The sequence below is a fragment of the Pangasianodon hypophthalmus genome, chromosome 2 (assembly GCF_027358585.1).
Source record: "Pangasianodon hypophthalmus isolate fPanHyp1 chromosome 2, fPanHyp1.pri, whole genome shotgun sequence".
Taxonomy (NCBI): Eukaryota; Metazoa; Chordata; class Actinopteri; order Siluriformes; family Pangasiidae; genus Pangasianodon; species Pangasianodon hypophthalmus.
Genome location: NC_069711.1, coordinates 31,569,813 through 31,591,398, shown reverse-complemented (window position 1 = coordinate 31,591,398; position 21,586 = coordinate 31,569,813). Strand labels below are relative to the sequence as shown.

Genomic DNA, 21,586 nt, shown 5'->3' with positions numbered 1-21,586 from the left:
TTGTGATCAGACAGCGCCACTGTCGCCACCTAGCGTCCAAACTGTATAATCTCAAGTAAGTTTCTGCTAGAAGACCTACTTCTAACACAGCAGTTAGAAATTTTAAAGAAAATAAAACATCTGAATATGTACTGAGTGTATGTGAGCAAAGACCACAAACCAGTATGTGATTTTATGACACATTTTATTTAAAAAAAAAAAAAAAAAAAAAAAACAAGACAAAAGCAAAATAATAATCTTATCTATGTCCACAAACCATCTGGACCAAGTCCTCTCCAGTTCACATAAATGAAAATGAAAGCTAAGAAGTGGACAAAAAAGCTAAACGTGCAGTGACATCATCATCATCATCATCATCATCATCATCATGTGTGTGTGAGAGATCGGTGGATTTATTTCTGTGTGGTTAAACGGTGCCCCTGAGTGTTGATCAGAGATCGTTCTTGTGTCATCATAAACCAGGGCCTTATTGCATTACGCTTTTTATGAACAGGGGAGCAGATGGAGAGACGAAACAAAAAAACATGCATCACACAGTTACAACACAAAGCTGTCGCTCCCTTGAAGTGTGCAAATCTCACGTACAAGGAAAACGCAGCACACGTTTTTATCAGCTGACAATAATTACATACAGGAGGAATATCATGTAGGAGTAGACTCGATGAAAGTTTTAGTGTCTATCCTGCAGAAGTAGAGCGTCAATGACAGGGATAAATTCACTGGGGGGAATTTGACGAGCTGCTCTGAGGGTCAGTGCACAGTACACACTAATCCCAACTCCGAGTGTTTATAGGACTGAGAGAGACAGAGAGAGAGAGGTAGGTTTGGAAAAAAAAAAAGGTTAGGTTTTTCTTTATTCTTTCCCTCTTCCTACACCTCTAACCTCCTCTCTCGCTTGGAGCAGCAGCCCTGCACTGGAGTATCCAAAGTATCGCTTTGATCCAGATGGTTTTCTTATTTTTTTTTTCCATTTCCCTCTGGGAGAAGCACAAAAGGAAACAGAAAGAAATAAACATCATACATACAAAATTAAGAATTAAAAAGAAAGGAGATGAAGTAAAGGTCTAGTCGTTCCAGTAGCCGCCAGTCTGTTCCTGATACACCTCGATCACGTCCTCGTCCTCCATCCCCAACTGCACAGAGAGACAGAGAGACGTTTTAACAAAATTTGTTTCACATACACAAGGTGTAGTGTGGTTGAGGTTTGCAACTCTAATGTGTCTCCCTCTCGCTGCGGTTCTTTAAGACCCTGAGAACCAAAATACCCAGTCTGAGAGCGTCTGAGCGAGGTCTCGGTCCACTTCCTAGTGAACTCTAGCGAGAAAGTGATTCCACTCTGAACAGACTCGCCTGCGGGACGTGAATCAAACATACCGTGTGTTTGGGTTGGGCTTTTTTTTTTTTTGGAGATTAACTGAGCCAAAGGACGGAGCTGTATCACTGCAGAAATACAATGTGTTCTGAAAATGTGGATAGAGTAAATAAAGGCTGGATGCGATACACAAAACTTGTAAAACTAGTTATTTATATAATTATCTAATCATTTATTTAGTGCAGGTTCAGCATGATTTTTCAGCTTCATATTTATTTTTTCATATTATTTATTTTTTTTAGGACATTTTTAATCCCTGTATTCCCTCAGATAAATTTCTGGCTCTTGGAATCATTTCATTATGCGTCATATGAAGCCAAACTAAACCAAACAAACCAACTGTATCAACTACACAATCCACATATGAATAATGAGACCCGTTTCAGCCTCTCTCATTAAAAACGCCATGATTTATAAACTGACATCTCCTGCTTTTGTAAAACTAGCTCTACAGGAGTGGGATTGTGGAATCTGGCTGTCATTTACAATATGCTCTGAACTTAATCACAGCTTCACAGGATCTACATTATAAAATCAATGTAAAGGTGCTTTAGTTAAGATTAGTCTTTGTGTTTTCAAGATTAAATCTCTAACAGCTAGGTGAATGATTCCTGCCCATGTTCATGAAGCTCCGCCCCCAGGATCTCCAGTGGCCCATAGAGTACAGTGTCTATAAAATGACTGACAGGAGGCACATCCAAACACAAACATGCATTCCAGACCTGAAGTCAGCTTTCCAAACGTGTTTTCTCAACCACTTAATACACTTTTGCTCAAAGCAAGGCGTAATCCATTGTTTTTTTTTTTATCATGTTCTACAATAGATGCAGAGAAAGGCTGAAATTTGTCCAATGAATATTATCAGACTTTGACTATCAGAATTTGAGTTTCAAATTCATTCTAAAATCTTCTTCCTGTGACTGTACGCTGATGTTTGGCCCTTGAGCGAGACTCCCGAGTCAATCAGAATGTAAATGAAAATCTGGAGAAGGAAAGGAGGGAAACAAACCTCTTTGGGAGTCTGGTTATCTGCGATTCTCTGTCCTTCGAAGAGAAACCGTAGAGAGTTCATGGGGACACCCTGTACAACAATCCAGCACAGTGTCATTATCATTACACTGTATATTCTGCCACATGTTTAGCAAAAAAAATTTTGTTGTAAAAATGTGGTAATGAAATATTCAAAATCGTTCATCACATATGATATATAACATTTCTTTTAACAAATACAATCTATATTTGGAAGCAGCTGATTTCATGCAAAAATGTTATTTTTTCAAATATTTGTTCACCCTCTTCAGTGTTGAATAATACATTTTTGCAGACATTAAATAAAATTCTCATCCAGTGCAGCGTACACCTGTTAATACGAGGGATGCTTTTAGTTATACTACTTGGAGAACATGGCACAATTTTTTTTCTGCTGAAATCTTAGATTTTGTTCAGTTTAGCAGCAAGACATTTTTGTAAATACATAATTTTTTACTACAATACTATTTATGTTTGTTTTCCCATGAAAGTCAATAATAGTATATACTTTATATATTCAATTCTGCTGTTATTCTGGATATCAGTGCAAATCAAGAACTATTTATTATTATTATTATTATTATTATTTATTATTATTATTGTGAAGACACATGTCTACAACTTTCACTGCCCCATTAAAATACTTGACTAGCTGCGGAGCTGAACAGAAAACACCGGGTGTTGCAGCAGAACATGCAATTAACTTAACAAGCAGAAATGTTCGTGTTGAGCAACGTGATCACGTCGCTGTTTACTTTCAGTCCTGATTTGGACCCGCCTGTTTGGTGTGTTACACCACCAGCTGCCATTAAGTACAAAATGATTCGCTACATAATGGCAACTCGTGTCGTTATGTGAAAGCAGCACGCTGGGTTTCAGGATGTGTTACCTGTCTCTGACTGTACGACTCCTTCAGCTTCTTTAGATGCGTCGTCATTTTCACCTTAAAGTGAATTTCACTGTTGTCCTGGAAAAGAGGGAAAAAAAAAAACACAGGAGAAGAAAAGTGAGCAGCGTCGTACTGGAACTGGAACGGTCATTTATTCAGGCCTTGATGGGTGACGGCTACATACAAGCCACATACATAAAGCAAATGTATTATGTGACTAGAACGGGTTCTCACAGATAGTTGAGGTCCTCACCCTATCAAGGACCGCACACCGTTGCTTTAATCTGCAGAGAAACCTTACTTCTGCCACCTGTTCTTTCCCCTCTGTCAGTCACTACCCACAGCGTGTGATCATATTGAAGATAGGCATGTAAATTTACCAGTAAACAGAGAACTACGTCCAAAAACGGAGCTCCTGCTTCACCAACACAGACCGGTACAGCGACTGTAACACCGCTGCCGCTGACCCGATCCGGTGCTGAATATCGCACTCTTTTTTCTAAATCATTACGCTTCTCTTAGGAACACATCTAGAGTATCAAGTAACCTGCCTTTTCTTACCTGGCCAATCACTTTGAGTTTAATGTACTCTCCATCCTTCTTCTCTGCTCCATCACCAGATGGTTTTGTCTCCTGTAATCACCAGAAAAACAAGCACAATTAAAACTCAACACATTCACTACATCGTCAAATGTTTGTGGACTCCATGTGACCATCACACCCATAATGTGCTTGTTGAACATCCGATTCCAGATTTATTCCCTCCTTACTGTTAGAATAACCTCCACTCTTCTGGGAAGCTTTCCACTAGATTTTGGAGCGTGGCTGTGGGGATTTGTGATCATTCAGCTACAAGAGCATTAGTGAGATCAGGCACTGATGTTGGTGAGGAGGTCTGGGGTTCAGTCGGTGTTCCAGTTCATCCCAAAGGTGTTCAGTGGGGTTGAGGTCAGGGCTCTGCGCAGGACACTCGAGTTCTTCCACTCCAACCTTCACACACCAGGTCTTCATGGAGCTCGCTTTGTGCACAGGGGCATTGTCATGCTGGAACAGGTTTGGGCTTCTTAGTTCCAGTGAAGGGAAAGTGTAATACTACAGCATACAAAGACATTCTATACAATTGTGTGCTTTTAACTTTGTGGTAACACTTTGGGGAAGAACCACATATATGGGTGTGATGGTCAGGGGTGCACATACTTTTGGACACTGTACAATCACATATAAAATCATAAACACAGCTCAGAGCACTCACAATAAATGACCCTTCAGTCATTTTGGACTGTATTATATTCTTATATGTTGTTTTTTAAAGTTTTATTTTAATGTACTGAACATGTTTATGGTCAGTAGTAAGAAGTAACACAAGTCAAGCAGCTGAGAAAAGCAGGCTGGCGGAAGTTACACTGTAAATACTGTAAACACTGGCGACCTGCTAATCACCTCGGCTAATTCGCTCAACTGTACGATAGTGTTTGCTAACCTAGCATGGAGCTTAGCATTAAAATGTTCACTTTCTGTTTACATGCTGATAAAATTATTCAATTATTCAAATGGATCCCCAGTACAATCTCCATATTACAACACATCGGAAATCAAAGGCACACAGGTGTAAAGTTTATTTCGTGTTCACAGCTGCACGATATTCAACACAACTAACTTGCTAAAAGCTAGCCAGTGTTGTTTTTCCCATCGCTTTTGCGTCATGCCCCACCTCCTTGCAACAGGATTGGTCAATAGTAGCCGGGCTCCTACGCTTGGATTGGTTAATAGGAACCTGTCTCCTGCGCTAGGATTGGTTCAGTAGTTCAGATACGAATTAGCCGTTGGCGCTAGCTAGTTCAATACGTCAACCCGGTCGCCATATTGGAAAGGGTGAGATTGAATTGTAAGACAATGCAGCTCTATGAAGAGATGACGGTCTACTCAAGTAGGAATCGCTTTTAATGATTTTCACAAAATGTACTTTAATGAGGTATATAATGCAATACAGTAAATATAAATATAACTTCTACATATCACAAGTAATATAAGTGGATATAACTTTATATATTTATAATTATTATTTCGATTTAACCTAATTCCTGAAAGGTGCCGTCTGTATTTCGTAGGCTAAACGTTGCCTGCGTGTGAACAGACGTCAACCATAAACCCAAATAAGAGAGATTTGCCCTTTCTAAAATGGCGGCGCCGTTGACGTGTTTGGCTTAACGCTAGACGCAGCGTTTACCCTGTTATACATGGCCGACCCGCTGGGGGTATTATGAACTATTAGCCAATCATAGCGCAGGAGGGTGAATACTAATAGCCAATCCTAGCGCGGGAGGTTGAATATTAGCCAATCCTAGCGCAGGAGGCGGGATTTTCCTGAATATCGGTGTAAAAGAAACAATCTCACGCTAGCTTAATGAGCTAGCTAGCCAGCGAAACCAAACACAAATACAGTTTTTCAGTTATAATAAAAGCAGACATTCAGTAAATATTAGAATACAGCCGACAAAAACAGAAAACGACACACCATCTGGGCGGTTATCCGTGGTTAAATCAGCCAGCTAGCAGCATGAGAGCTATGCTAAATAAATGCTCTGTTAGCTTTCTAGTTAGCTTAGGTTTCATTTTAAACACCAATAACAGAGGAAATGTTGTTTACTTTGGAAATGTATTAAAAGTATTAAAAGATATTTAAACTCACCGTGTCTGACATGATATTCCACAAGGTCTATCTCTTTTCAGGGTGTAATTTTATTGACAAATGAAGTGTGTGTAATGTAGGAGTAACTCTCTCTCTCTCTCTCTCTGTCTCTCTCACACACACACACTCAGAGCTGAGCTGAGTGGAGTAAGAGCAGGGAGATCACATCACATCAGAGCGCTCCTGTGGGACACACACGGTGTTTTCCGCCGGATTTGAACAGAAAAATATTATTTAAATTGGAAAAAAAATAACAAATTGCCATTTTTTTGGTCTGATGGTAACGTTTCAGGTGTTAGAGGTCCACTTGTACTGTCAACTAGGACAATTTTAATCTCTGAATTTGGACTAAAAGTTGAATTTTCACTCTTTCCACTGATTTGTATTATTATTTTTGTATATGGTTTTCTTATTGTACTTATTTGATTCTATTACATGACTTGACATGTTGTGCAAACGATAAATAAACTCGTCTTGACTTGAAATGTAATAATAAATTAATATTTTCCTGATGTGATGCCATTTCAGTATATTTGTGAAAGAACTATTTTATACTGCTTGGTATGAAATCAACTTAAACTTACAATTTAATGATAATACAATACAACACAATGTTATAATGATGTGTGTGTGTGTTTGTGGGTGTGGGTGTGTGTGTAAAATACAGTATTTTCCTGCTCTTGTTATTTATCAATGTGTTAGTCAAGTGAGCAGGGAAAACCCAAAAGAACAACCTGAACCGGGTTGCCAAATCTTCTTCACAAATCCATCTCAAAAAACTCAAATCTAGACCCTAATGGCTCCATCCAAAATTTATTCACAGCTTTTAAAGGCCATCATCATGAATATTACTACAAAATGCGTAATATTTAAGTGTACAAAAATTGTGGAGGTGTAAATAATTTCCACAAGCAGTTATTTCACAAAGATACCACATTATCAAAAAGTCAAAGTCAAAGTCAACTTTATTGTCAATTCTGCTATATGTACAGGACACACAGAGGATTGAAATTTCATTTCCCCCAGACCCATGGTGTGAGAAACCAACATAACAAGACAAGTAATAAAAAAAGTAGAATAAAATACAATAAAATACAATATGTACACTATAGACATTCATGGCACATGTGAGTGTGAAGATATTTACATTTTTATTGTAGATATTGTCACAAATAAATAATAACTACAGATGTAACTGAGCTGACAAACAATAAATGAAACGTTTAGGGTTTATAATGTATTTTATGTTATATATGACAATTTTGAGGTTGGTTTGACATGCAAAATACTGTTGTTTAAATGGGAATATTTATATGTAATTATTTTTATAAAATTATATCTTATTATATAAAATTGTCCATTCATTCTCTGTACCACTTATCCTACACTTGGAGAATATTCCCAATTCTCCAAATATATAAATTATAAATTATATCCTACATTTAACTCTATCATAAATGAAATATGTATATACAGTTAGACTATTGAATGCTGTATGCAAAACGTCCAACACACGGATAAAAGAAATCCACGACAGCACGGACAATGATCAGAGAATTGCTCGCAATTCAGATGTTCCAACGTGATGTTTAGTTATATAACATGTTTATAATGCTTATATAATAATAATAATAATAATAAAAAAAGAATAATAAAAAAAAATTTTTTCTTTTTATTGTTAAATAACAACCTTCCATGGGACAGCAGATGAAAATGAACTATTTGGTTAAAACTGACACATTTATATAATTAATGCTGATGCTGATTGATGTATAATGTTCCTGTTAAATAAATAAATAAAGAAAGAAAGAAAGAAAGCAGTTCAGACTTTTTGTTCCCGCGAGAAAACGAAGCACCTGGCAACACAGGTCGACGGCGCTTGATCTTCTGCGCATGCGCATAGATCTTCCGCGTGGCGTCTGTTGCGCATGCGCAGTAGCACGCTCCGCTTCCAGTACCGCGTGGTAAGAAGTTCATGTGCTCTGCTGGAGGAGCACGCTCTCACCTGGGGAGCTAAATTCATTAGTTTAAGAAGAATATACACTTTTGGAAATGTTAGTTTTATTCGAAACAGCTGCTGGCTATGCCATATTTAAGGTATGTGTACTTTATTTACATTAGTGACACATATTTAATGGGTAATTTATTCGCTAAGTTATCTAGCTAACTAGCACGTGAGCTAGCGGTGATCCATTTGGAAGTTAAGTTACAGTTTCTGAGGATGTATGCAGAATTAATATGGTTTAAAATCATGACTGTAATAATGTCAGCTGGATATGCGTTATCAATAAGCTGAGTGTTTGCATTAATTCGTGTCTCAGCTGAGCTTTAATGTGGGCCTGTGTGTTGGATTAAGCTAGCTAACTTGGCTAACGTGAGGTTTTTTTTCTTCTGTAAGCTTGTGAAACAGCATGCTGCATATTTACACACACACTATTTCTCTGCTCATGTTTTCTTCATGCAAGAAGAAAAGTAAGTTAATAAAAGTTAGCTCTTGCGCGTGAGCAGAAAAACATGCCCAGGTGCCACGTGAGATCAAAGCCACAGAGGTTTTTGGATCAATTTCAAATTTCTTTGAAGATTACTTTGATGTCCAGAACACGTGATGATCTGAAAGTCTTTTTTTTTTCCCCCTTCTTCTTCTGCACACAGGTGCTGGATGAGCAGAAGCTCCAGCAGGTGGACAGCCTGTGGAAGGAGTTTGAAACGCCAGAAAAAGCCAATAAAATGTGAGACAGGTTTAAGAAGTGTGTGTTTTAAAGTGTGTTTAAATGGAAGAAGTCTAAGATGTGATGTGGTTTGTTTATCATGCACAGTGTCTTTACAGTCTGCAGAGCGACAAGAAGGTCTTAGAGTGGTTTCTGATCATGTCACAGGGTTTCCATGCATGCTAATAATCTAATTATTATCTGATTTTGGAGGTTATAAATTGAGTGATCAGGAAATCAGATAATAATTAGATTATTAGCGTGCATGGAAACCCTGTGACATGCACAATAATAATCTAATTATTATCTGATTTTCGAGGTTATAAATTAATTGATCATGAAATCAGTACACTCTTAGACCTTAAATATGTGGTTATAAGATTGAAGGAGTTCTGATAGACACATGGATTTTAGGTGGATAATCAGATTTTCAAGCTGCAATTTGCAAGCCATAAATTTGTCAAAAAAAAAAAAGTAGGCTTGATTCTTCTATGCATTCAACCAGGGTTGCCAGATATGTGTAAAAATAAGCTCAGTGCAAATCATTGCTCATGTTCCGTTTTCTCTTGTTACAGAGTGAAACTGAAGCACTTTGAAAAGTTTCAGGACACGACCGAAGCTCTGGCAGGTACGAACTTGTTTATTGTAGTGATTGTACATCACTTTATTCTGTGTGTGTGTGTGTGTGTGTTGTCAATGATGTATCTGTTAATCTGAATACAGTATGTGGTCAATACACAGTAATTTCGTCACTACCACTGAGACGACACTCATTCAGCACAGCGCATATTAATGATCTGATTATTAGACCCAATCCCATTTCTACCCCTTACCCCTTCCCCTTTCCCCTGTCCCTCCGTTTGATGCGTTCACATGAAGGGGTAGGGGTGTCTTGATTCTCTTTTGGTTGGAGGGGTAGGGGGAAGGGGAAAGGCCAAATTGCCCTTCAAACGAAGATTTTTCGGGACCACACTTCAAACGAAGGGGTACAAATTCTCAGCGTAAACCTGCTACAGCGGCAACATGGCTGCCCGAGCGAACAAAAAGACCCACAAATGTAAGGATTATTGACAAAATGTAAGCATTATTGACATTAATAAAGATTTTAAACCGTAGTGCCACAATATATTTTCATGTCTGATCAGGGCTGTAACCACCAAAGACATTGAGGGGGGCTAGTCCCCCCAATAATTAGAAACTTTTTTTCTCAAATATTGCCAATCCGAGAGAATTAGGACCTAGATGACGTATGATGACGTGTAACGGTATAGTAGTGGTGTCCCAATTCTTAGGGGAATATTTTCACCCCTACCCCTTGACACTCTGTTTCAAGGGACAAGGGGTAGGGGTAGGTATAAAATAGAATTGGGAGTGGGCCTTAATATCATTGTTAATTTTTGTTTTTTCCGGCTAATGGTTTCTTGTTTGCAAAACAATTCACTGAAAACGAGTCTCTCTGTTGTTCCCGCTCTCTTTAGCCGCCACTGCTTTAGTGGAGGGGAAGATCGGAAAGACGTTAAAGAAGGTTCTGAAGAAAGTGGTGGCCAAAGAGGCTCATGAGCAGCTGGCAATAACAGACGCTAAGCTGGGAGGAGTCATTAAAGTAAGCACACTTCCTGAAAACCTGCATCCAGGCTCACTGAGTAGTTAAACGTGCTCTTGTCTTGTCTGTCCCTCAGTGTGAGTGTGAGAACAATGCTGTTTGTGTGCTTTCACAGGCTTAGGCTCTGATCAGAAAGCATGAGGCATTTGCGTTTCGTCTACTTAAATTATTCTCAAGAGCAGTGTCCTTGGGTGGACGGTGTACGTGAGGAAAAATTATTAAGTAGCCAGAACCAAAGACAATACAAACATAAATATTAATTTATGTATATAAATATACAGGCAAGCGATGGTGTATAATTAAAGTGAAATATAGCAAAGTAACATGGATACAATATTTGAAAATGTATCTAGAGGGAAAAGATAAAAAAGCAAAAATTTATTCAGAAGTAAATTATTTAAAAGATGTGAAGTGCCAGGAGTCCAAGTCGACATTGCGCACTCTCGTAACTACACCTTTTTTTCTATACAACTGGTTTATAGATCAAAAAATAAACTTACTTAAGATGGTGGTTAGGGATTTCAAACCTTCCTCTAATAGCCACATAGTAAGGTTTTCTTAAACCAGCCTTTGCTCTAACGTTACGTATGGATTCTTGGGCGTATAAATAAACGATAGAAGTATATTTGGAAAAATACTTGTCATATTGCTGAAACATTTAGTTGGAGGAGTTTATTTGGAAACGAGACGACTTACTGTGGCCGGATCGTGATTGGTTTGTGCTCTCTGTCGCCCTCCTTCCTTCCTTCCAGGAAAAGCTGAACCTGAGCTGCGTGCACAGTCCCGCTGTGGCCGAGCTCATGAGGGGCATCAGGGCGCAGATGGAGGGTCTGATCACCGGGCTTCCTCCCAGAGAGATCAGCGCCATGTCTCTGGGTCTGGCCCACAGGTGGGAAGCTCTCACGCATACACACGTTTAAAAAAAAAAAAAAAAAAAAAAAAAAAGTCTGCTGTCGATGATTAGTTGCATGACTGACTTCTTTGAAGAAATCAACCACCATTCGTCACTACCACTGAGACAGTAAACAGATTAATCACAGGCTTATTGTGATGTATTCTGGTTTCTGTTCATGCTCATATGCCTTATTTTTTTTTTTTTTCTTCACCTAGCCTTTCCCGCTACAAGCTGAAGTTCAGCCCTGACAAAGTGGACACCATGATTGTTCAAGCCATATGTGAGTGCGTCTTTTTTTTTCCCTTCAATTCTGAATCATGCTTTATAGATTCATCAAAGGCAAGCGCTGATGATTATGACCTTGTGTCAAGACCCTGAGATCGATGAAGGTGTCTAAGTCACTACCTCATCTGAGCTTGTGTGCAATATAGGACATTAAGTTAACGCTGCGATTATGCTGGTGTCAGAGTTTTCCTCACTGGTATGGCTTCTCTGTGTGTTTTCAGCTCTCTTGGACGATCTGGACAAGGAGTTGAATAACTACATCATGCGCTGTCGTGAGTGGTACGGCTGGCACTTCCCTGAACTCGGCAAGATCGTCACGGACAACCTGGCTTACTGCAAGACCGTCCGCAAGATCGGTGCGTGCACACACACGCAAAAGTGTCCTGTAACTACTGCCAATACGCGTTAGACAAAAATGATGACCTTGGGCATATTGGAATAACATCTTTCTGACAAACAAATAAAAAAATATATATATTGAATTGAATATTTCCTATCATAGAGCTGAATTCTCAGTAGAAGTTGTTGGTTAATTTTCTATAATGGAAGTTCTGATAGTAGTGCAGCTGAAAATTGCTGGGTATTATTAATGAGCTTGTTCTAATACACCAATGTTTCTATAGTAACACCTTAAACAGGAACTTGTATGGCAATCAACATAATTTAAGCTTAACAATAAACAGATTTATTTTTGTTGATAAATATATAAACATTGCTCTGGTCAAACATTCTGTAAGGAGAACGTTCACATCTGGAAATTTTTCCGCCATGTGGAAAGTCCTCAGGGGTGGTGCAGTTGTAGGAAAATAATCAACTTCAGGGTTGTAACAGTAACTTCACTTCATCACACCACCCCATAGTTGATTATTTTCCCATTTCAGCATGCCCTTACCCCGTACTTGCTGCACAGTTAGCTGTACATAATGCTGTGTAAGTTCTATCAATGATGCAAAAACCATCAACCCTTCCTTCAAATTGCACATCCCTGGCTTGACCTGTGTTTCTCTCTGTGTGTAGGTGACCGCACGAACGTGGCGAGCACCGACCTGTCCGATGTGCTGCCGGAGGAGGTGGAGGCCGAGGTCAAACTAGCTGCAGAGATCTCCATGGGAACAGAAGTGTCTGAAGAGGACATCGGCAACATCATGCATCTGTGCGACCAGGTGTGTATCGCGTTTGTGTCTTTTAGAGCGTGCACAATCTGATCTGTGTGCGTGTATGTGAGTATATTCTCTCTCTCTCTATCTTTTTAAACAGGTTATTGAAATCTCGGAGTATCGCACTCAGCTGTATGACTACCTGAAAAACCGCATGATGGCCATCGCGCCGAATCTGACGGTCATGGTGGGGGAACTGGTGGGGGCTCGGCTCATCTCTCACGCTGGTGAGTCTCAGCGTCAAGTCCACATTCCTGAGTTGTGTGAGCTGGGGTGGGTTTTCTCTCTCATGGTGTATTTTGAATATTTTCATGACCTATGACTTGATTTCACATCCAGATTTAGGACTTGAGTTCTATATGACTGGTCCTTACTGAAACCCAATTGCACACTTCATAGCTGTGCCACAATGAAAGGGATGTGTTTTTTGTAATTGTGTTAAGAATAAAAAAAACATTTTTGCTTTACTCCTAATACTTCATGAAAAGTCAGGTTTTTACATGTAACTGCTTTGCTTTTGCAGCATTTTAACTCAGTTACTATGTAAAATTGAGCATTTTGTTTTCAGAAAAAATTTAAATTGTCATGTATAGACTTGTTCAAATATAAAATGTAAATATGTTTCTCCACGTCTCATGAATAAGTGTGAAACTACAGATGCTCAGACTCCTTGGGTTTATTCTTCTGTTTCTTCTTAAATTCTACATCTTTTAGACTTGTTACATCTTGTTCTTCTAACCAGGTTCCTTGCTGAACTTGGCGAAACACCCTGCGTCTACGGTGCAGATCCTGGGGGCGGAGAAAGCTCTGTTCAGAGCACTGAAGACCAGACGGGACACGCCCAAATACGGTCTTATCTACCACGCTTCTCTGGTGGGCCAGACCACAGCCAAAAACAAGGGCAAGATCTCCAGAATGCTGGCAGCCAAGACGGCCCTGGCCATCCGCTACGACGCGCTGGGCGAAGACACCAACGCTGAGATGGGAGTGGAGAACAGAGCCAAGCTGGAGGCTCGACTACGCCAGCTTGAGGAGAAAGGGGTGTGTGGGGAAAAATCTCTAGTATCTCCTGTGTGATGTCTAACCAGTGTTTTCAAGCGGTGATGATAACGACATCATGTCACATTCCTGAAATCTCCATGTGGCCTTTTTGTCACTACCTCATCTGAGCTTAATATTAGATCAGTCCTTCTGTGCATGAAGATCAGAGATTTGTCGCATGTTGTAGTCCATCTGTACAGCTGTTGTAAAGCTCTTTGCTTTTCATCACTCTTCAGATCAGACGTATCAGTGGATCAGGAAAAGCTCTGGCCAGAGCAGACAAGTATCAGCACAAGAGGTGAGTTCAGCTAGTCACCTATTGAGGATGTAAGGAGATGTGGCAGTTTACACCACAGCACTTATTCTAGATTCTGATTGGTCAGAAGCTGTGGATTAATCTTTTATAATACGAGCTCTGACAGGATGACAGGATATAGATACAAAGTGCAACATTTTTTAATCGATAAAATGTTCTTATCATTGGCAAATTGTAATGGCATAAGAGGAACAAAACACTTTGGGACGTGCAGTTGTTGGAAATCTCCCGGGTGGTAACAGTAACACCCCTTTGCATCAGGCCATACCACACCTCCCCATAGTTGATTTATTTGTTGCCGTAACTTTACACCTAGAAGTGGTTTTATTCTTTTCACAAAGAAAACGTTGATTTGTAACGTCACACTTCGCTGCTTATTTCCTTTAACAGCGACGTTAAATTGTACGACCCGTCTGGCGACTCAACGCTTCCAACCACTTCCAAGAAGAGAAAGATAGAGGAGGTGGAGGAAGCAGAGGAAGAAGACAAGCCCGTGGAGGTTAAGGCCAAGAAAGCAAAGAAGGAAACGCCAACAGAAGGTGAGATTGAAAACACAACTACGCACCATGTTATCTAATAAAATGGCTTATGAATCATTTTGAGATTTAGGGCGGTTTTAATAGAGGTATTGCTTTAACTCAAGGGTAACATCAGACTAACAAAACAGTCCCGATCTTATCACTGACTTTGCATTTTGAAAAAAGTTAGCTCTGATCTCATGCTTGTTCGAAATGATTACCAAATCTAAACTAGGTCTGAAATGATAGTAATTATAAAATGAATGTGAAACCGGATGCTTTGACTTATTTGCTCGCAAAAGCTGAAGAGGCAGCTGCAGAAGAAACAGAGACGCCCAAGAAGAAAAAGAAAAAGAAGGAGAAGAAGCAGCAGCAGGAGGAGGAAGCGGAGATGGTGGAGGAGGCTGTGGCCGGTCCAGCAGAAGAGGTGAGGACTGAGAACTGCCACGTTTGATCACTTCTGTAGTTCTCATCTTATTTATGGCACTTGGCTAAGCATCCTGGTCAACAGGAAATCAACTTTATTTAAAAAAAAATGCTTCCTGTTTTCCACCCACATTCACAGACAACAGAGAAAAAGAAGAAAAAGAAAGAAAAGAAAGTTGAAGAGCCCAAGGAGGAGGAAGAGGAAGCAGTAACCAGTCCCACAGAAGAGGTACCAGATTTCTATATTGGACGCTCTGCTTATGTCTGATATCTTTTGTACACTTTTCTGACCAAGTGCTTCAGAATCATGCAGTGTTTGGCAGTTCCAGTGCATGCATGGGAAAACAATACTGTAGTTATGTCACTTAACTGTTAGCTTGTTTGTAATCAGGATTTTTTTTTTCTCTACCAGACTACAGAGAAGAAGAAGAAAAAGAAGAAAAAAGTTAAAGAGGAAGGACAATAAATTTTCCTCTTTAGCAATCTTTGTTGTAAATGGACTTATGGGTCTGTCATGTTGTGGTCACATGACTGTGTCTCTGACCAGTTTAGCGCTGGTATCATAAAGGACTGTTTTTTTTTTTTGTTTGTTTGTTTGTTTTTTTGGTTTTTTTTTAAACAAAAGCTCATTTCTTTACTTTTTAACTCTTTCAGAAATCACCTCTGTTCATAGCTCAGTTGAAAAAGTTTGTGTTCTAATGAATATTGTCACTGCAAAGCGTTTAGCCTTGCGTGTGGATGCGAATGTTTATCTTTTATAGAAATTTCTGTGTATTTTAGTTTGAAGAAAATGAAAGCTTACATAAATGTGCATTATGTCATAAAACTGAGCTGTTGAGAGAAATGTGTCCACTGTGAGGCTGACATGTTTCACCTCAATCATTAAATACATATTTTGTTATCTCACGCTTATGCCTCTTTCACTGACTTGCTGTTAAAACCATCCACTTAAATCAGATTGAAGAGTGTCTGAACAGATTTAATGATGTGTACAGTGATTTCGGGGTGGGACTTAACTTGTTCTTAAACTGGAACATTTACCTTGTATGCAAATCCTTTTCTTTTTGGTGATGAAAATAGATAATTGGCCGCTTTTTAAAGACTTTCTTCCCTCCCTCCATTCAGGGATCTGACAAAGATTTTTATGGACCACCTAGTTAAATGGAGCCATCATCTTTGATGTAGGTCTACTTTCTGTGCGTTTTGGGTATGTGTGATACATTTTTCCAGGTTTCCTCCTCCGACTTTGGTCTGCACAGTCTGCTCCAGTCCAGGGAGCATGGCCAAAGAACGGCATAAATTCAGCAAGCTGTCAGTATGTGCTGGTCCTAATGATTCGGAGATAGAGGAGCTATTTTAATCATAAGCTGACCACCAGAGGAAACGAGGAGATCGGGTTCCATTTGAGCAAGAAATATAGAATATCAGAACCGTTAATGTGTGCTGAACGCACTACTGTGTGAAGTGCTATATTTTGTGGCTTTATAGTAGGATTAGTAGTAGATGTCAAGTAGGTTGTTTTCTACAAAAAAAAGAAGACATTCAAGCATTTAATTAATCTCTGATATGTATATATTTGATTTACAGAAGAAGCACTGTGTTCTTGGATGATGAACCAAAATCTAACCTTAATTGGTGAGAATACTCAAAGTCAGTAGCATGGAAGCTCAAACGTTTGCCCTCGTTCTCTTGGTCCGTAACCCCTGCCTTAGTGAAACAATTCCTGCTGTTATGAGAGTGAAGGCTTTTATCGGACACTTCAGCAGATTTATAGAGCTAGCCTTGACCACTGTACCATTCCTTATGGAGCCGTGCCCATGTTGTGCAAGAAAGACCCGATCCTTTGGATGGGAATATCACAGGATGCTTATTATAAGTGAGCTGACTGATGTGCATGGGCCCAGCTGAATTTGTTTTGGTATGACATATAAAACCAGGAATTTGCACAGGATACACTGAAAAAACATTTTGTTTGTATCTAGATGATAAACCTCGGCAACTGTGAATTATTAGTGAGGATTTGTAAAGTGAGTTGTGCTGGAATTAATGTGAAATCCTGCTGCATTGAACGTGATTAAGAGCACATCAAATCATGGGTCCTCCTCTCATTTGGTTGCCAAGTGTTCCCCATAACAACTCTCCCCATCTACTAATCAAGACTTTCATTCACTCCCATTTAGTACTAGACACGCAAATTAAAGCCGAAAAAACATGCCAGGGAGGGGATGGGAGATTACAGACGACTGAAATGAGGCTTGCTTCAAAAGAATTTGAAAAGAGAACATTACAGTAAAATTACGTCTTATTTACTTAGACACACTTCGCAACAGGGTAACAGTGCGCTCATTATAGCACGCCTCAATAAATACCAAATCTAGCTTTCATTAGGTTTAAGGGGAAAAAAAATCTAAAACTGGGATATATAAGTCATGTGTAGAAGTAGGTTTTATATGGTACCTATTATAACATTTTTTTGTGCTTAAAAGTGAAGACAGATGTGATATATGCTGTTAGGGTGGATTCAAGTGATAGTGGACACAAAGACCATCTTTAATTCAATTCCATTAATTTAATTTAGAAAAATAAGAATACAAAAATATGCAGTAAATGAAATTGAAATAAACATGACTTACTTGTGTCCTATACTACTAGAATCACCCCATTATTAAACATTATGTGTTAAATTATAACAGTTTATTGCTTTAGGAGTGATTAGAGACATCTACGTCAGCTCAGTCTGCTTGAACCTCGGCTGTGCTGCCGGGTGTATGACACTCGTCCTGACTGGGGTTTGCTGCTGTTAGTCGCTCGCCAATGTTCCCACAGTACAGCAGAGAGCGCATAGGCCACTTCTGAAAGAGAAAGAAAAAGAAAAAGAAAAATCACAGACTTTAAATGCTCTCTTAGCAGCACCTCATGTGAGACAGAAATACAGCATAACTTCCCTTCTATTCTTCTGTTATGACAAGTGTCCTGTTTATTCATTCAGGATTATGTTTGGTCCAGAGTTTGGATCCCAGGAACATTTATGAGCATATTTTTAGAAATATACATCCATGTGGACATAGACAGTAACCCAAGCACAGAGTGAGAACAGGGACCCTGGAGCTGTGAGGCAGCAACTCTACCTGCTGCACCACCTGCCACCTGTCAGTATTTTATATTATATGAAAATCTCTATATTCAGGCAAATCCTAATTGTTCCATTTTTTATAGTTGTTTGCCAGAATACAGCTGACTGGTTTTCCCAGACCACCAACACATAATATCACAATGTTTGTATTTGCTAACAGATGGTCTCTTATATTATATCTTATAATTTATGTAGTATCTATTATAGTATTACAATAAACCAAATATATGATTATTACACCCAGACATTTGTCTAAAATATAATATTGAAATAATCTTCTTGTATTGGCAGATCATTTTTGGCATTTGAAATATGTAAAAGCATCTACAAGAGGCTGAATAATTGTATATTTGATTTATAATGATCTCATGATAAGAAATAGATAAATTGGACCCTATTCAAGATATAAACACTTGCTACGATAGTACAAGTGCATTTTTGCAGTGAATCTCAGCAAAACAGTAGTGTGCTTTGCAGTAGTGTGACTGGTTTTTTGTTTTGTTTTTTTAAACATTTCACTGTCCACTAGTGTTCTGTGGTCAGAAACTAGACCCCACTGACGGCTAGAGGATGATGGAAATTGCAGATTGAAAAAAGATTAGCTATAGAATATTAGCTATTTCATGATATAAAGCCTAAATATTACAGCAGCTGAGTCTCAGTCAGCAGTTATTAGCAAGCTGACAAAACAAGCTGAAAGGTTTGCATCCCCGTTAATTTCTTTGAAGGAGCCTCGTTAAAGTGTCGTATGATTTAAACCAGTCAATTTTAAGTCTTATTTAAGACATAAATCGTTTAAACAGACTCAAACGCAACAAACAGCAAAAACAAGCAAAAGCTAAGGGAAAAATTCCTCAGTGGCAGATTATATCACATCTAGAAATAACGTTAATCTACATAATATATTATATATTAATATATGTTAATATATTAATGTATTAAAATTTACTTATGATAATGAAGGAACATCTAGAAAACCTGACTCATTAAATAAAAATCATTTAAAAATAAGAGTGTGCAAACTTTTGCATTGAACTGTAGGTGTATCTAATAAAGTGGACATTACAAATTATATTTGTATTAATTACAATTATGTGGGTGAAAAATGAGATACGATTTTTAGTTTGATAGAAAATGTACAGTTATTCAAATGCAAGTAAAAAATGATATGATCTCCATTTCACTTGTACTTTTTAGATGTTCACAAGAAACTGAGCACATATTAAAAGAGAAATAAAAGTTCTAACATGCAAAAATGTCAGATAGAATCGCAGTCCACATTACAATTGCAAAACCAAAAGTTTTAAAGACTATAGAAAAAACACAAAATAAAAGTACAAGTTAATCTCTGTGGCATATTTCTAAAATATGACATTGAAAACCTTTTCATATCTATAAAACAGTAAATATCATTGCTGAGTAAATCTCACCTTCACTGGGTGCAGGTAGCCTTCAGCTCTCTGCAGCACGGGATGATCACACACCGCTCCCCCCTGGTCCAGCGTCTCAGTGAGGTGTGCGATGTAATTGGTGGCCAGGACCAGAACGTCCAGCTTGGAGAGCTTTGTGTCCGGAGGAACCGATGGCAAGGCGGCCTGGAGGCTCTGGAATGCCTGGCGGAGGTTTCGCACTCGGCTCCTCTCCCTCGCTGCATTTTCAGGGGAATTTTGCGTCTTTGATGCTCTGGCTTGTACTCCAGGCCCAGATCTTGGCTGAAAAATTAGGAAAGAGAAGGACGATGAGAAACGGATGTTAAGAAAGAAAGTGCACAGTTGTAAATATCAAGACTTTAAGATTGCTTAGGATTGTTTGGCGTCGTAATCAATCCAACAAGCAAATGTTTCGGCATTTCTGTTGTTCCATGTAGTTGTAACCAAGCATCGGCTGTTTGCTGGTCTGACTCACCCACTTCTTTGGCTCTCGGCGCACGGCTTGTCTCATGCATGGCTGTGTCCATCTCAGAGTTTGATGTCTCCCTCCCATCTCTCCCTGCTCCCCAGCCAAAGCCTCCGCCAGCGTTGTCTCTGCCATGGGAATGACCAGAGAGCACACCGAACCAGTCTCTCTCACTGTGGCAGTGCCCGGGTCTCAGGGATAAGCTGTGTGACTGGGGCTCACTCCTCTTCTCCGCCCAGAGGTTCGGCGTCCTCCTTGCCGAGCTCCGTCTTCCTCCCTTTGCCTTATCTGGTGAGGTAATATGGGGATCTTCAAGCAGCGTGTTATCTTCTGCCCTGCCTCCCCCAGACGCTCGCTGCCAAACGGACTGAGCTCAGGGGAGTTGCAGGGTGTCCCCCGGCGGGATGGAGGGGGGCTTGGGAAAAGCAACGAGTCCCTGCACAGCTGCAGCTCCATCCCAGAAGAAGCCTTGGCCTGATGACCTGCGCGGACACAATGACCCAAACCATGTAAACTAACTGAGGTGCCTGTGTCCAAATAAGAGGGGGATTTTGGGAAGTGTCAATCTTTATATTGCTTTATCTTTACCTAGGATGCTGAATTTTGTCTGTTGCATCCTAATGCATTTATAAGAGAATGAACTGAGATGTTAAAACAATAGTGTGGACTCCATATCCAATGACTCCATATCCAAAATGTCCATCTGTAAAAAAGGATGAAAAAAGAAGGAGGACAGTACAGTGTCCTCTTGAGCACAAGTATAACTTTGTCATTTGGCTTTGACTGTTTTTACGGTTTCTGTTCAGGTGTGCAGAGGCAATAGAAACAAGACACAGCTATTTGAAAGAGTAGGCCAGCTATAGTTGTGCATACAGTGGACACATGCCAGTTTAGCCATCTCCAAATGACAGTGAAAATATTCACTTGATAAGGAGCTGTGATATATGAACAGCTTGTAGAGATGGATCTTTGCTGGGTGTAGAAAATACTTACAAAATTTGTGCAACTCCCGCTAATGGAGGCGATTGGAGATGTAAAAAGAAAACAGGAAAATGGAACAAAGTTCTTTTTCTTGCACAATATGAGAAATAGGCCTAGAATGGATGATCTGCGCAACATGTTTTGTACAAAGCCCTAGAGAGGCCACAAAAAGATTATTTACAATTTCGTATGTATACTACTAATTATTAGTGCAACTTGGTACAGCATAAGTGTTCACCCCCTTGAACTTTTCCATATTTTGTAGTATTGCAACCTGGAAATGAAATGGAATAAATTGGGATTAGACGCCATGAGTCTATACGAAATAGCCGATAATGTTGGAGTGAAGGGTAAAATCAATAAGTTTACAAAATTATTTACAACTAAAATTAAATCCATTATTAAAAAGACATGTTGGAGGCTCAGCAAACTTGTGGAAAAAGATGAACACCATGCCCATAGTGAAGCATGGTGGTGGTAGCATCATGTTGAGCCTTACCTTTGCTCTCTTGGGTGCTTCGCTGACTAAGTGCAGCACACAACCACTGACTTCTCATGAAAATAATGAGAAAAAAACCATTAAAAATAGCACCAGAATCGCTAAACACATCACACATTTTGTAACATAAACATATTTCATGTGTTTAA

At 39.3% G+C, this 21,586-nt stretch overlaps 3 protein-coding genes and 3 non-coding genes across 6 annotated transcripts; 4 read left to right on the top strand and 2 right to left on the bottom strand.

Annotated features, from left to right (window-relative positions):
- Window positions 1-193: 193 nt before the first annotated feature.
- Window positions 194-6,173, bottom strand: sumo1 (small ubiquitin like modifier 1). The gene is made up of 5 exons (XM_026933380.3): window positions 5,980-6,173; window positions 3,852-3,923; window positions 3,291-3,368; window positions 2,382-2,453; window positions 194-1,133 (listed from the first exon to the last, which is right to left on the bottom strand). The coding sequence occupies exons 1-5, from the start codon at window positions 5,989-5,991 to the stop codon at window positions 1,065-1,067; spliced, it is 303 nt and encodes a 100-aa protein (XP_026789181.1). The 5' UTR covers window positions 5,992-6,173; the 3' UTR covers window positions 194-1,064.
- A 1,744-nt stretch (window positions 6,174-7,917) lies between these two features.
- nop58 (NOP58 ribonucleoprotein homolog (yeast)) lies at window positions 7,918-15,834 on the top strand. The gene is made up of 15 exons (XM_026933015.3): window positions 7,918-8,076; window positions 8,632-8,708; window positions 9,263-9,315; window positions 10,166-10,290; window positions 11,043-11,179; window positions 11,401-11,465; window positions 11,692-11,826; window positions 12,488-12,633; window positions 12,728-12,854; window positions 13,370-13,668; window positions 13,905-13,966; window positions 14,375-14,523; window positions 14,805-14,929; window positions 15,068-15,157; window positions 15,341-15,834. The coding sequence occupies exons 1-15, from the start codon at window positions 8,032-8,034 to the stop codon at window positions 15,392-15,394; spliced, it is 1,689 nt and encodes a 562-aa protein (XP_026788816.2). The 5' UTR covers window positions 7,918-8,031; the 3' UTR covers window positions 15,395-15,834.
- LOC113538530 (small nucleolar RNA SNORD70) lies at window positions 9,371-9,461 on the top strand. Its single transcript, XR_003403859.1, has one exon. It is a non-coding gene; the product is annotated as a small nucleolar RNA SNORD70 (small nucleolar RNA).
- Window positions 11,524-11,606, top strand: LOC113538528 (small nucleolar RNA SNORD11B). The gene has a single exon (XR_003403857.1). It is a non-coding gene; the product is annotated as a small nucleolar RNA SNORD11B (small nucleolar RNA).
- Window positions 13,720-13,803, top strand: LOC113538531 (small nucleolar RNA SNORD11B). Its single transcript, XR_003403860.1, has one exon. It is a non-coding gene; the product is annotated as a small nucleolar RNA SNORD11B (small nucleolar RNA).
- Window positions 15,835-17,477: 1,643 nt separating the features above from the next.
- On the bottom strand, window positions 17,478-20,298 carry tcf23 (transcription factor 23). The gene is made up of 3 exons (XM_026933522.3): window positions 19,967-20,298; window positions 19,492-19,773; window positions 17,478-17,780 (listed from the first exon to the last, which is right to left on the bottom strand). The coding sequence occupies exons 1-3, from the start codon at window positions 20,090-20,092 to the stop codon at window positions 17,661-17,663; spliced, it is 528 nt and encodes a 175-aa protein (XP_026789323.1). The 5' UTR covers window positions 20,093-20,298; the 3' UTR covers window positions 17,478-17,660.
- Between the last annotated feature and the right edge of the window lie 1,288 nt (window positions 20,299-21,586).